This window comes from Talaromyces proteolyticus, assembly GCF_021365285.1.
Source record: "Talaromyces proteolyticus strain PMI_201 chromosome Unknown BGW36scaffold_14, whole genome shotgun sequence".
NCBI lineage: Eukaryota > Fungi > Ascomycota > Eurotiomycetes > Eurotiales > Trichocomaceae > Talaromyces > Talaromyces proteolyticus.
Genome location: NW_025764290.1, coordinates 1315118 through 1329750, shown reverse-complemented (window position 1 = coordinate 1329750; position 14633 = coordinate 1315118). Strand labels below are relative to the sequence as shown.

Genomic DNA, 14633 nt, shown 5'->3' with positions numbered 1-14633 from the left:
TGGATGCCAATACCATGACTTAATGAAGTGCTTAATAATATCAAATTCATCTTACTTAAATTAATCATGTTTCCTACTCTACCTTTAATACCGGGTTTTTGTCTATAACCGACCCAAAACAGGTCGGTGGACGTTTTGAGCGGCATTAATTTGGTAAATACGAGGGTGTATTTTGCATAGCAACATCTTGGAACCTGGGAATTCCATACCCGGCACGCGCCAATAAAGTGTAAACCGATTATACTTCCCCAAGTAAATAGCAAGGAAAGTGAAAAAGATTTTGTATAAAGGTAAAGACACAAAGAAACACCATTTATTGCTACATATCCATGCTCCAAAACCCCAGGCTTAGCTGGGGAATTGGAAGGAGCGATGACAACGAAAATCATTACCGCCACAGCCACAGCCTGCAGTGGGTAGACATTAATATTGCTATCGCTCTACTAATTCCAAGAAATCTCAATACATCAATAACTCCTAATTAATCAGCCAATAGAATTGAATCAACCCATCACGACATTAGCTATTTGCCACCAACTACTTTACCATGCTTGAAAGTTTGGGGCACATACATAGCGAGGAGGCCTTGGATGCCAGTTGACTAGCCACCAACAAGGCCTAAGAAGGTTTGGTCTGATCGCCTCTAAATTACTAACTGATGTTTAAACCATTTTACGGCAATCCCACGTGTGTATGCAATACATGCACGTCTTCGGAATACCGGCATACATATGCACTTTATGACATTTTATTTCAGCTGCGTATACATTTACCCAATCCCTGCATCGGCTTTCGCTAATCATTCTAAGCTTAATGGTATTATAATCCTTTAATACAGTGTTAGTGTCGCACGTAGTTTTTGCCCCATCGGGAATACTCCTCGGCGCTATCTGAATCCACTGTGGTGTAGTAGTTTTAGTTTGGGGTCTAAACCAACACGATTTTGTTAAAGTTTGGACGTTAGCATGAAGGAAACAACTGATCGCCAGTAATAACTCACCACTCATTTGTCACAAATATATTACTGAGTCATTCCCCTCCGAACCCCGCCTCTGTCGCGGCCTTGACGGGATCCAAGTTCTCAGCTTCCTGGTAGTCATTAGTAGACGGCCCAGGCCAGCTAGTCCATCTATTTTGTCAACTGCCTATTTCGTTTCCATTGGCCATCATCCCGCCCCATTCGATTGAATTCATAAGAATGTCTACTCGAAGAACACCGAGCTTTCTATTGACGAACAACTGATCATTTTGACGCTTCATTTCATGGAAAAAGACATCAATCGGCCCGAGGAGGCCACATCAAGTCCCTCCGGAACATATTTACCATATGACCAGCAGACTTACAGTACTGAGTTTAGCACACTAGAAGTGGTCCACCATAGTGACTTGGAGCCGTACAAACGAGCCTCTCAAGCAGGACATCCGACATTCTGGCAAAACAAAGGTATGAAACTCTGGTAACCTCTCCTTTGAATCATCCTACTCATATTTATTTAGATAGTCAATATCCCATGTATGGCCCGGCTACTTCCGAGCCTGGGTTTTCCACTTCCATCAGTGCAGCACATCCACAAACACCACCGCAAACATTCATTTGTGGGTTACCGAAACGGACATTCTGGATAATCTTCGCTGCCGTCGTTGGCGTTTGTTTGGTCGCAATTATTGTCGGAGGGGCAGTTGGGGGTACACATCATCAATCATCCAATGTCGCAGCAGCCAACAGTCAGGCCTCTTCATCAGACCAGGCTGCTTTACAGGGACCTACCACAGCTTTTGTAACCGTCACCGTTGGCCCTACGTCGACCGTGTCCCCTTCTCTCACAACTACCAGTGCTACGAAAACGACTTCCGTCTGTGTTGGAGGTACAGGAGTAGGAAACTATGTTGGTCTATGCGCTTTTGCCTGCAGCTACGACTACTGTCCACCTGGCCCATGTACCTGCACGAGCTCAGGTATCCCTGTTCCGACGCCCCCAACAACTGGTGTAGATGGTGTTCCTCTGTCCGGTGAGGATGATTCGTATCTGGGCTTGTGCAGTTACTGTTGCAATCATGGATATTGTCCATCCAGTGCCTGCAAGACCAAGGCAGCTTAAACAATCGGCCGATAAGGAGGGCTTCATCTAGACCTTATTTTACATAAGTCTCTTAATGTTCTCATTATTATTACAAATAATCACTGGTATAGAGTGTTTGTTGTGTGGTTTGACACAACCGCTTCAATACTTGGAGGTTTATTCGCTTCATGTCTGCGTTGGCATTTGACATTGACGATTTATTGAACCAGTCACTCTCTCTATTCGGCGTCGGTTACATTTTTGGGTTGTCATTAAGATATCATCTTTAGCGTGGATACGTATGTACATTGATGTGTGATGGATACCTTTTTTATTGGATTAAACTATATGGATCGCATTGAAGGCTAGTTTTGGTCCAATAGTGTCAATATTTGAAACTTGAATAAATATCACCGTAAATTCAAGCTAAGCGGATTGCCTCGGAATACGATGCTTAATAACAATGTTATAGAGCATCGAGGCTGACGGAAAAATACATTTTCAATGCACGGTACGAAAATCAACCGCCCGTTCCCGTACGAACTACGAGGTCGCGTTGGTTTGGCGCTAATTTCATCTAGAAATTGTGCAACCGCTGTGGCGTTCTTTGAAAATGGGGCTGTTGAAGATAATGAACGGAGTCCGTACGAGGCTATTCCATTCTTAGTTGCTACGGCGTCTGTAGTCATGGAATCGCCTGCGCGCTAAAGGTTGGAATCCTACAACACTAATACTTACTAGGGAGTCGCGAGGGCTACCAACACTAAATGCGTATACCTACTTTTGTGGCTTATGGGGCCGAGAGGCGGAAGTTTGCATATACGAAATGTCCTATTCTTGTCATTTAATATTATATGTTACTTACTCCGAGCTTTAATACTTAGTAGGCTTTAGCTATTAGGCACTGTGGCTGGATGAGACATCAGGGATCAATGCTGATACCCATACAAAGTCGTAATTTAATATAAATGTGTCAGAAAAAAATATGCGACTATAACACCATTAGAAATCCTTACAAAGTAAGGTTGCGCCCTTTCTGGTATAGTGGTTAAAAGTTTGACAAAATGTGCCGGTCACGTGTTGCATAATTACAGGGAAATTGTAGCGACAGCTTGTGAGCCATTGCTTTGTTAATAGATATAGAGTCTATACACTGACCATTGATCTCATTTCCCTTCACATGATTATTCACACAAGTATGCTTCATAGGGAATGAAAAGAGCGCCCACTACGGCGTTTTGGATCAGATAAAGCTTGTACGTACAGGGATAAAACTACCCAAAAATAGTATATAGCCCTGTCTCTTCCATAACATCAAGCCAGTGTGCATTGCGTTCAGGGTGCTTGTCATATGTCGACCATATGGCTTTGATGAGATCTCGGGCAACTGTAATAGGCCGTGGAGGCAAGCTGTACTCCAACATGGCCATTCGCTTCATGATAAAGTGGCGTGCTCGCCCGACTTGTATTGTGAAAGAACTGAGAGCGGTTTCTGAATCTTGCTCGGCCGAGGCGTTGAGAATCTGTGGTGAAGACACGTCTCTCGTGTGGCGGGGGTGAGGTAGATAGTCGGAGTCTGCCTGCTTTTGTGGGTTTTCTAAAGGAGACTGGACCGGGGTGTCAAATTTAAGGCCAGTGCTGGCCGATATGTATAAAATGGGCTGCATGGACCTTGATCCTGAATCTGGTGGTAATCTTTCCAAGATTCCGGCCAGACAAAGGGCTAATTGAATGATTCTCGAGTCGCTCGAGGTACTTTCTTCAAAAGATATCGTGTCTAATCCTGTCGAAACATTGACACTCAGTATCGTAGGAGGGACTAGATCGTGAAATGTTTGATAGAGTTGCAAGAGAGCAGCAATTCGAAAGGCCTCGGCGATATCGGTGAGATGTGAAGCAGGAGTACGATGGTCACCTGTATCCCGAAATCTATTATGCTGAAGGTGTTCTGAGTTTCGAATCGAATCTTCAAGTTCCTTTGCCTCTTCGCTATCCCTCAAGGATGCTGCCAAGTCAGCAGCCGTTATTCGGTGGCCTCGACTTAGGCGCTGGTGAAATCGACGACATATACCCATTGCACGGGTGAAAAGTCGTTGGATATTTGCACATATTCCAGTCCAAGGATGCGGCGTTGCGAATCCCGTATCCCAGACCATGAATTCTTCGTTCTGCCAGGGTGGACCAAGGGAATTTTCATCACTGGTGACGGTGCGACATAGCATATCCCAATATAGACAACTATTGTTAAAGAAAGACAAAATAGTTCGCTCTGATGGCGAGAAAAGCTTGGCCCTTTTGTTTAACAAGCCAAGCAGTCGTTTGGCTTCTCGTAACAGAGGCAAGCCGAGCTGGTGTGGATCTGTCCAGCACTGAGACGTACCAAGTGTGATCAGTGTCAGAAGCTGTTCTTGGGGAACTCTGCCATTATTGACCGTCGTATATGCTGCGACCATGTCTCGTTTCAGTGCGGACGCTGCTTGTTTCGCTGATGTGCTAGCTACGGCCTTTAAATGAGGCAATTGGTCCAGAACGTAGACCGCAGACATACTTTGCAATGCATAAAACACAGCTTCATTGTGTGTTCGGGTATCTAGCGCAATTCTCCTATTGAGATTTGACTCAGAGTCGAAACAGGACCACATCGGACATATCTGCCGGAACCAGATGTCGATCAAGAAAGAAGGTATGTCAGTTAAAGTGTTTAACACATAAGGGTTCGAGGATGACTTTATCATATCTTGAGGAGAATCGCATTGCCCTTGATCGGAGTCGAAAATTGGTGGGTCGGGAATCGTAAAGCCGTCTAGATCAATGGAACTACCCGATATAGATGCCATCGAATTGGACAATGCTAATAGCATGGACTGGTCATTGAAAGGCGAGGGGTCTGGAGCCCAGCATTCTAACAAAGGAGTTCCATCTTGTCGTGCGGGTGATTCTGGAAAGAATAGATGGCAATCATCAGTCCCGGAACCCGCTCCATATAACATATTCTGGTCTTCGCTCCTGATAACATTATTGTCCCACGCATTATTGGGAATGAGCGATTGAGGCGTTTGAGGAACCAGAGGCGTAGATTTGGTAAGATAATCAGCATTAGGGGTACTAGGATGGCCACCCATCTGACGTTCATGTTTGGTGGACCACTTCAACTGTCGCTGGTAACCAGGGCAAGAAAGACCCTTCTCCCCGCACATAAGACATGCTGGCTTTGTCTCGTCACATTTCAACTGGTTTCCCAGAAGTGAGCCCAGGTTCGTACAAAAGCCTCAGCAACTGGAACAGGGGACAAAGAGCATGACTTTCGTAGTAGACATTGATGATGTGTGAAAGGATTGTGTTTAGTTCTTACGTACTCTTTTAGACCGGCACGTGCGGCAACCATTTCGGGAGCGTTTTGCCCCTAATTTCCCAGTAGACTTGGTCTTGGCGGTAGTGGTTTGGCTTTGCATTATGTGATAGAATCACCTATGCGTCGATTGAACTGCTAGACATTAAGAAGACAATTCAGACGAGCTCGGTGCGGGTCGATGCGAGTGATGACGCTGAAGAGCGAAAATAACCCGGGCCCCATTGGCCGGGTATTCTTGCTTCTTCTGGTAAGGCGCCCACCTGGCATGGCACGCCAAGCCCAGTTAGGAAATATTAGCCCTTATCAGATAGATGGACACCCAGGCATCAAGAAGCAATCAAAGGTCTCTTACAAATTATGGCATTATCACGGATGACATGTAGCGAGTTGCTTGGAAATCCTTCATCATGCCCCAACAACCTCGAAGAAATCCATGAAATTGAGTAACGATACCTTCTATCGAACGAGTGAGAATACCCAACGACTTTTGTCTTTTCGATTCTGTGTTCGAGATACTGGGTATCACCCTTCTTATTAGATATAGTAAACACTGTTAAAACCCCGAGATTATAAATTATGCACATCAACGCACGGGTAGATATGCTGCAATACAGTGCTATTCCATTTTATGAAAAGGCTATTCCTGCTCTGCCTCGTCCTTCAATTTTCGCTGCCAGTTTTGTTTTCCAAAGATGCTTAATCAAGTCACGAACACCTTTAGCTCGAATACTCATTAAAACCCATCCATATAACTTGAAGATGAAACTGGTTTATTATTTCTTTCAACTAAATGGCCGTCTAACTAGCAAGGTTTCTTGGAGAGTCTGTGGCTGGCCCTAATGGGGTAACATATGCTTTAGTCATTCCGCCATCGACTACGAAGTCGGTGGCATTAACGAAGCTACTCTCATCACTCGCTAAGAACACTACGGCGTGGGCCTGCTCGATCGATTCGCCGAACCGACCCATTGGGAAATGGACTTCTCTGCGGAAGCGCTTCTCTTTATCGTCACCCAGCCAATCTTGTAGGAGAGGGGTGCTATAGTTTGTCAGAATGTCTTTTTACGGTTATGAATGTACGGTGCTTACTTCAAAGGCCCAGGACATAAAGAGTTGAATCTGTAGCCTAATATCATCAAGTCAGCTCTTATTTGTGTTATGGTGAGTGCAAGAATATACCTTCTCTGGCATGCAGAATAGCTAGTTCACGTGTAAGAGCTAAAACTGCTCCTTTACTAGCTGTATAGGCAACTTGTGGTGTTGCAGCACCGACAAGAGACACCATACTTGCGGTGTTGATTATGCTTCCTGATCTCTTGCCATGTTTTCTCAAGGAATTGACTGCATGCTTTGAGCCGTACCAGACACCCTTGACATTAATATTCATGGTCAAGTCCCAGATTTTCTCCGAAGTTTCGAGTTCAGTGCCATCATTCGGGTGCATGATACCAGCATTATTGAACATGATATCGACGCCTCCCCAGCTGTCAAGATGACTCACGGCACCTTCTACATCCGATTCCTTGGACACATCAACAACTTTTGTTTCGAGCCGGGAATTCGAAGCCTTTTGCCCAAGTTCAATTGCTTTTTCAAGCGCTTTTTGAAGACCCGCTTCGCTGATGTCGGTTAATAGAACGGAGGCACCTTCCCGAAGAAAAAGGATTGCCGTCTCAAGACCAATTCCCCTATATTAAATACTTAATGAGACGCGTAATTTCGTGAAGTCGAATTGAACTTACCCAGCTGCACCTGTTATGATCGCATTTTTACCAGCAAGCCTGCCAACCATCTTGTTGATGACGATATCTATATTATCGTTAAATTTGGGGTGTTTGTCTTTCGTTCTTCCTTGCTTACTTTGAATGGAGTCGAGTTGCTTTTCTCAAATAAATAGTCATACCTGGTTACTAAGCTCTTGATTATCGGCCGGAAGACTGGCTAGCATGAAACACAGCGGGAAAGTATGCTAAACGTTATCTGTGGTACCGCGGGAAGCTAAGCGGGGCAAATTGCTTGGGAAATTTCCGAGAAAGGAAATCATAGACAGATGATTGTCCCATTCTAGTTCGATAATGCATTATTATGTTTCCCTTTGAGCAGAATTCAAACTTCCGCCTCTCGGAAAGTATGATAATGGATTAGGCTAATGAATGCTATACTAATCTTCATATCGAAAAAGTGGGCATGACCGACCAAGACGAGGGTAGAAAGACATGAAAAAGAGAAAGTCAAGGCAATCATGTTTGTTTTCTCAATATTTTGAAATTAAAACATGGCATCCCATGTATACTTTATTGGCACATTTTGATATGCACACTTTTCAATTTGAAAAATCCATCAAAGCCACGAGGCCCTAAAGTACAACCTATCCCCGAATTCTTCCATCCTGTCCAAGCAAGGTCCTGGAATAGAATTGATTAACGGTACTCTCCTTTCACATTGTTGGAAAGTGAACTTACAGGACTTGGAAAGTCACAACGATTGATGAAGACTGTTCCGGCCTCTATGCGGCTAAGTAGTTGCTCCGCAGCAGAGACGTCCTCTGTCCAAATACTTGCCGTAAGGCCATATTCACTGTCGTTCATAAGCTTAATTGCTTCATCGTCATCTTTGACCTTTTGTATGGGAATTATAGGGCCAAAAGTCTCGTCTTTCATGATTGACATCGAGTGGTTCACATTGATGAGTACCGTTGGTGCTACGTAGTTGCTGCCCTTATTCTTGGCCTGTTCAAAAGATGGCACTTGGGGGGTTACATCAAGTGCACCCTTTTTAAGAGCATCTTTTACTTGTGCCTCAATCTTTTCTTTTGCAGCTTGGGACACCACTGGCCCGACATTCGCCTTTGGGTTAAATGGATCGCCTAGGATGTATCTATGATAATCCATTAGCTAACAGTATTTCTCAATGTTCAATGTATTCTCTCACGTTTTAAGTTCTTGTTGTATTTCCTTTACAAGTTCATCATGAATTTCGGCATGCACGTAGATTCTTTCAACTGAGCAGCAACTTTGCCCAGAGTTGAATACAGCACCATCGACAAGATTCGCGGCGACTTTTGTGATGTCGGCATCGGACCTCACAAGAGCCGGGTCTTTTCCACCAAGCTCCAAATTAAGCGGGATGATTCTTTTCGCTGTAGCTTGTTGCAAACCTATTCCGCCAGCTGTAGATCCTGTAAAGGTAACTAATTGTATTTGAGGTAACTTTGCTACCTCTTGAAGCACTTCCATACTTCCAATATTTACCAGTTGAAGAACATTCTCCGGCAACCCACTATTTTGGAATGCCTCCAGGAATCGTACTCCGATGAGAGGTGTTTGAGGCGGTGCTCTCAAAATCACAGTATTACCTGCCAATAGAGCAGGAACTAGAGAACTGACCAAAGTAAGATGGGGAAACTTTGTATAAAACCATCAGCAACAAGATTTATCACGTATTAAGGGTAGTCCAAGAATAATCTAACTTACATTCCATGCTGAAGCGATAAGCGAGGGGCCGATAGGCTCCTTTGTAACAACACGTTTGAACCCCTCTTCAGGAACGCCAGGCAAGTCGGCCAATGCTTCCTCGGCGAGATTGAGTATATATTCACCTCTTTTATACATTGTTTCAATTTCTTTGCTGCTATAGGAAATCGGTCGACCCATCTGCAGGGTGATTTCGCGACCAAGGTTTTCCTTATCAGCTAGAATATGTCTGAGGGCCGCATCCACAATCTTTTTGCGTTCAGCTAATGTGGTAAGCCTCCAGGTGTAGAAAGCAATTTGGGATTTGATTGCAATATTTTGAGACTCTTCGATGCTTGTCCCTGAGTGTTCGTATATCACCGAATTGGTGGCGGGAGAAATGGTGCGAATCTGGTTGTAAGACATTTTGGTATTATGCAAAGAAACTGTTGCGGTTTACTTTGTTAATAAATAAAAATTGATTTTGGTGTTGCCGCACTGCCAATTCGTGTCTGTTCACAGATTACTTGGAAGTTTTCAATTGACCGGCGCGGGCCTGGCCATTTATACCTGTTGCCCCTGTAGTGTCCTTACGCCCTCCACTCGGAGGTGACCCGCAATTATCAATACGTCAATGTTCCGGTTCTGCGAGTGATATAAAATTTATGGCTAATTTACTTTATTCCCTCTTTTGCTTTCATACTCATATGGAAGACTAACTGATTATTCTTATTGGTTTCAAAGGAATCGTCAAACTGGCTCTTAATAGACAAACGAACCAAATACAGTTTTAACTACCCACACTAGAGCATTCATTCTATAGTTCTTACCGATTGAAGCAGAAAATTCCAAACCTGCTTAACAACCAATTGCCCATCATGGCTATGCGAAGCTCGCGATACTCCATCAGCGAACTGCTTGTCATCAAAAACACCTTGCTCATGCCTAGCTTTAAGAATACTATTCATGATACTCTCGTTGAATTCTGGGTGAGCCTGGATCGAGAAAACCCGATTCTCCCAGTAGAGCCCCTGAACCGCACATCGTGAGCTGAAGCCGATATTGACACATTCGGCGGGCACATCTGATACGATATCGCGATGCATTTGATGCAACATCTGAGGTTTTCGGGAACAAAAATTAGCGTATTTGAAGGCGGAAAAGAGCAATGATTGAACGTGGCCGTCATACTAATATTTCTTTTCCAAGTAGCGAATAACCGAGGCCTGTGAGAGTAATCTGGTCAACAGATATCTCCCACCCACCTGGGTTTCGTGTTAGCTGACTGCCTAATGCACGGGCGATTATCTGGTGCCCGAAACAAATGCCCACGGCTGGCTTTTTGTAATGTTGTATAAATTCGCGGACAAAATCTACAAGGTGAAGTATCCAATAATCATTTTCTGCCGCGGTATGTTCTGTGGGTAGACGTTCAGAAGGATTCACTTTTCTTTAACTTCAAAACTGGAAACCCACTACTTCCACTCAAGACAATAGCATCAACACTTTCAGGATTTGGGAAAGTATTTTGGTTAACAACGTGCCATTTGCTCACGCGAAAGTCAATATTGATATGATCCGACTCCTTTAATCCATTGAAAAAGAATTTTTCGAAAATATCCCCGTAGGAGCCGTGTGTAGCTCTCACCTCGTCTACGGGAGTATCACACTCTAGAATTGCGAGGCGAAACGGTCGAGCCATTTGCGTACTAATAGTTGTTTGTGGAAAATTAATGGGTGATTGATTGACATTCGCAATCATTTACTATGTATATTTCATCGAACTCCAAGATAGCATCTTAACCCCGCCCTAGCCGTGTGGTTTCAGCCTCCGATAGTCGGTGGTGTTGATGTTTCCCGCGGACTACAGAGAGACAAAATTACTGGATCCGTGATTATCGGCCCGCCAGCTATGTAGCTGGCTAAAATTTCCTAATCGAGGAACTTCTTCAACCTACACTTACAAGTCTAATACTACCGTGATTACGAAATTGGGTGCAGTTCTAATCTCCAGAAATTAATCAAATCTTACTTTTGACTAGAAATCTTCCCACAGTTATTTATTCGACTAACATATTTTCTACAACTATACTTGAAGTCAGTTCCGAGTGGCCTCCAACTACCTACCATAAATGGTCTTTATTGAACTTATGACTATATAGAATTAGACGAAGAGTTACATGATGACAGAAACACAGGAAATTACAATAGAAAATATTTCCACTGTCCTCCAAAATGACACCCGCATCAAAGTCGCTGGTGTCGATACAGATGGTGTTCTCCGGGGGAAGGTTATGGCAAAAGAGAAATTTCTATCTACTGTTGAAAACGGATTCGGGTTTAGCTCTGCCATCTTTGGGTGGGACATGCATGATGAGCTCTATACTAAGACAGACGCCACATCGACAAATGAGGGTTATCCTGACTTGACTGCCATACCCGATTTGAGGACCTTTCGGAGGCTGATATCGGAGAACAACATGCCATTCTTTCTATTGAGGTTCTATATTGATGGAAAGCCTGTCCCAGGTTGTGCCCGAGGCTTATTAAAATCTGTGGCGGATCAGTTGGCCAACGATGGATATGAAGCCAAAGCCGGCGGTGAGATCTTTAGAACTAGCCTTGAAATCTCTAGTTCAGCTTTACTGATATATCGATAGTTGAGCTCGAGTTTATGAACTTTCAAACACCATCGGAAGATGGATATAGCGATACATCGGCTCGGCGGAATGTGGCCAAATTTTTAATTAACCATTCGCCAGCTTCACTTCGGCCCTTGTCTGAAGGCATGTTCGGCTACAGTCTATTACGCCCTCTTGCAGTTGAGCAATATTTTTATGACATCTTTGATGGCTCAGAGAAATTCAAATGTGACATTGAAGGCTGGCACACCGAAAGTGGGCCTACCTTTGAAGCTGTGAGGTCTTGATTTCATTGAGCTTAATTGATTCCCAACTGTATTTCCAAAAATTATTTCTGCTCTTGTCAATCTTCCCCTCGCAATTAGGCCCAAGTCTAACATACTTTCTATCTACAGGCGCTTCGCGTCCGCAATATCGATGAAATGGCTGACCGGGTGTCCTTATTCAAGTGAGATGCTCCTGTCATGTGCTTGCCTTTGTCCCGATAGCATCGCATACTAACAAAAGATAACCAGACTCCTTGTTAAAACAATTGGGATCAAACACAGTATTACTCCGTGCTTTATGAGTAAACCTCTCTACGGGCTTCCAGGAAATTCTGGTCACATTCATCTGTCTCTGACGGACAAGCAAGGCAACAACCTATTTGCCAGAGAATCGATCGACAATAATGCTAAATGGCCAGATATTGCTCATCTGTCAACAATAGGGCGTCAATTTCTTGCTGGGTTGTTAGATGCAATCCCTGACATGTTCATCTTACTCGCTCCAACTGTTAACTCGTATAAGCGGTTGGTTGAGAATTACTGGGCACCGGTAGATCTAAACTGGGGATTCGAAGACAGGATGGCGTCAGTACGACTAATCGCACCTCCTAGCTGCGGTGCCTATGCTACGAGGTTCGAAATTCGTATTCCAGGTGCAGATATCAACCCGCACTTCGCTCTCGCGGCTCTGACTGCGGCGGGTCTTCGTGGCATCAAAAAGAGTCTCGAACTAAATACACCACCTTTATCGGCGTTGAAAAAGACGGGCAAGCCTTCGGTTAATCTTCCTCGGACGTTGGACTTGGCATTGAAACGATTTGCTGCGCAGGAAAGTATTGCTAGGGAAGTATTAGGCTCGCCATTTGTGGACTTCTTCGCTTGGACAAGAGAGCACGAGTTGAAAGTGTGGCGTGAGACTGTAACTGATTGGTAAGTGGAGACAAGGAACTTTATATCATTGAAACATCTGTACTAATACGAAATTGTTGTAAATAGGGAATTTAGGCGATATATTGAGACTATTTGAATATAGCGTGAGAGTAAGAGATTCTACACATGTAATTGGTATATAACCAAATGTGATCTATTTATACATATATGATACAACGGTGTTTTCTGTGTTGAGATAAAACGGCTATATTTGTGACAAATACAATTTCGATGCGTTAGTCCTTGAACTCTCCAATAAACACACCGCCTTGGTGTGTCGGATACTATTTAAATTCTTCATTATGCCTTCGAACGTTATTCCCAGGGCGTTGGACCTATTCGATCAGATACAGAGCTATCTGGTTAAGGTGAAGGTTCCGCAGTGGGAGCTGCGAAAGAAAAGAAGGTGAGAGAAGAGGCACCAAGGGCAACACCAGTAGAAATATGTTACATCAGCCCCATCTTTGCCAGTCTGTAGTCTATAAACTGGCAATTCAGCTCTTTGGCCGCTGTAGCAGCGGGATTCATCCTTTTCAGAGAAAGTGAATCGAAATCAGAACTTGTAACTACCTTTGTTATTATGGAGGTTTAACTTGAGTTTGCAGCATTTAATTCAGAAGATATCTTTCTTCTATTTTTCTATTTTTATGCAACTTTATTTAATATAGAGAACAGGATACAAGCCCTGATCAAAGAGCAGAATTCTTATCGAGTACTAGCCGTATAAAGTATCTTTAAATTGTTGTTATTCTCCTGCATGATTGTATTTTTGAGATCGGAGCAGTTAAAATTGCCAGAACCTATTATCAACTCTGCCTGAGTCATTTTCCAACCGATATTTTTCCGATAGTAATACCTTAGCTCGCGTTTAAAGATAAATAAAAATCTGTTCAAGGTTAACTAGAGGCTCAGAGATATCTGCCTGTCATCCATCTTTCGTAGTGTCAAATTGCGGTTCCGGGACATCAGAGGGCGAGATCTCTGGGACATCCTTCTTGTATCTAACATCACTCATTACGTGACGTTATTTATTTATGTCATTCTACACCTACTATCACACCGTATGTAAGTCTATATCCTAAATAAATAAACCGAGGCTAACATTTCCAAATTCTTGAACAGGAGTTCTAAATTTTGACTACTTTAAATCCTGCTACTGTACTGGCTATTTCAAGAATAAAGTGTAAGACTCTACACTACGTTCGCTTTTATAGCAATAATCTGAAACCATAACATTTCCATCATTTGTTCTGTAACTTCCCCATTCTCTTTTAGACAAAAGGGTTTCTTTCTGTCTTTGATAAGTCTTATTGCAAATTTCTACTCATTTCCATAGTTATTCCTGAACTTTGGTTTCTTCGCGATGCATTTTTATAAGTATTTTTGCGAACATTTTCACATGTTCAACTCCTAATATGCCTTAATCTAATGACGTGGGAAGCCCGGGCCCGGGAGAAGCACATGCCATGATAAAGAACGCCGAATCCTGCATCCCATACGTCGATCTATTCTGGTGTACCACAACTGTTACTCTAGGTATCGTAGGATCTATGAAATTTTGAGGCTATATAGAAGTCGCACCTAACACCTGAAGGCATTACATGGGTCTAAATCTCTAGAGTCCTCTCAGAAATTCAGTACAAACGGCTTGGAAACCCTAGAATTAAGTAATTATGTCTGCGTTTTTATCTACACGTGCAAAATGTCCCATTTGAATGGGCACCAGCTGATCTATTTAGGTATGGGACCGTAGCCTAACCCTACAGCTGACCTAGATCTAAGATGACCCCCGTCCCCGCCCCCCCAAGTGTCATACTCCTTCTTCAATCAGCTACAGTCTCGCACACAGGGCTTATTTTGTAAAAATGTGCCACCAGTGGCGAAGAAGCCCGGAATTCTCACTATATCCACAAAATCTATAGAAATTTATC

The 14633-nt window shown here is 43.4% G+C and overlaps 5 protein-coding genes across 5 annotated transcripts; 2 read left to right on the top strand and 3 right to left on the bottom strand.

Annotated features, from left to right (window-relative positions):
* The first annotated feature begins 1135 nt into the window (after window positions 1-1135).
* On the top strand, window positions 1136-2244 carry BGW36DRAFT_412083 (uncharacterized protein). Its single transcript, XM_046219198.1, has 2 exons — window positions 1136-1444; window positions 1498-2244. The coding sequence occupies exons 1-2, from the start codon at window positions 1264-1266 to the stop codon at window positions 2097-2099; spliced, it is 783 nt and encodes a 260-aa protein (XP_046066554.1). The 5' UTR covers window positions 1136-1263; the 3' UTR covers window positions 2100-2244.
* A 680-nt stretch (window positions 2245-2924) lies between these two features.
* Window positions 2925-5580, bottom strand: BGW36DRAFT_390494 (fungal-specific transcription factor domain-containing protein). The gene is made up of 2 exons (XM_046217486.1): window positions 5417-5580; window positions 2925-5290 (listed from the first exon to the last, which is right to left on the bottom strand). The coding sequence occupies exons 1-2, from the start codon at window positions 5510-5512 to the stop codon at window positions 3335-3337; spliced, it is 2052 nt and encodes a 683-aa protein (XP_046066553.1). The 5' UTR covers window positions 5513-5580; the 3' UTR covers window positions 2925-3334.
* Window positions 5581-6210: 630 nt separating this feature from the next.
* On the bottom strand, window positions 6211-7204 carry BGW36DRAFT_307063 (oxidoreductase; the record flags this gene model as incomplete). Its single annotated transcript, XM_046212207.1, has 4 exons — window positions 6211-6451; window positions 6502-6538; window positions 6592-7100; window positions 7155-7204. 4 exons carry the CDS (start codon window positions 7202-7204, stop codon window positions 6211-6213), a joined length of 837 nt encoding a protein of 278 aa, XP_046066552.1.
* A 330-nt stretch (window positions 7205-7534) lies between these two features.
* Window positions 7535-10619, bottom strand: BGW36DRAFT_420636 (Aldehyde/histidinol dehydrogenase). Its single transcript, XM_046219511.1, has 7 exons — window positions 10341-10619; window positions 10056-10282; window positions 9719-9982; window positions 8886-9275; window positions 8344-8816; window positions 7875-8289; window positions 7535-7817 (listed from the first exon to the last, which is right to left on the bottom strand). Exons 1-7 carry the CDS (start codon window positions 10564-10566, stop codon window positions 7707-7709), a joined length of 2106 nt encoding a protein of 701 aa, XP_046066551.1. The 5' UTR covers window positions 10567-10619; the 3' UTR covers window positions 7535-7706.
* Window positions 10620-10867: 248 nt separating this feature from the next.
* On the top strand, window positions 10868-12905 carry BGW36DRAFT_390483 (putative glutamine synthetase). Its single transcript, XM_046217485.1, has 5 exons — window positions 10868-11465; window positions 11525-11781; window positions 11902-11954; window positions 12022-12702; window positions 12769-12905. The coding sequence occupies exons 1-5, from the start codon at window positions 11045-11047 to the stop codon at window positions 12797-12799; spliced, it is 1443 nt and encodes a 480-aa protein (XP_046066550.1). The 5' UTR covers window positions 10868-11044; the 3' UTR covers window positions 12800-12905.
* Window positions 12906-14633: the final 1728 nt, after the last annotated feature.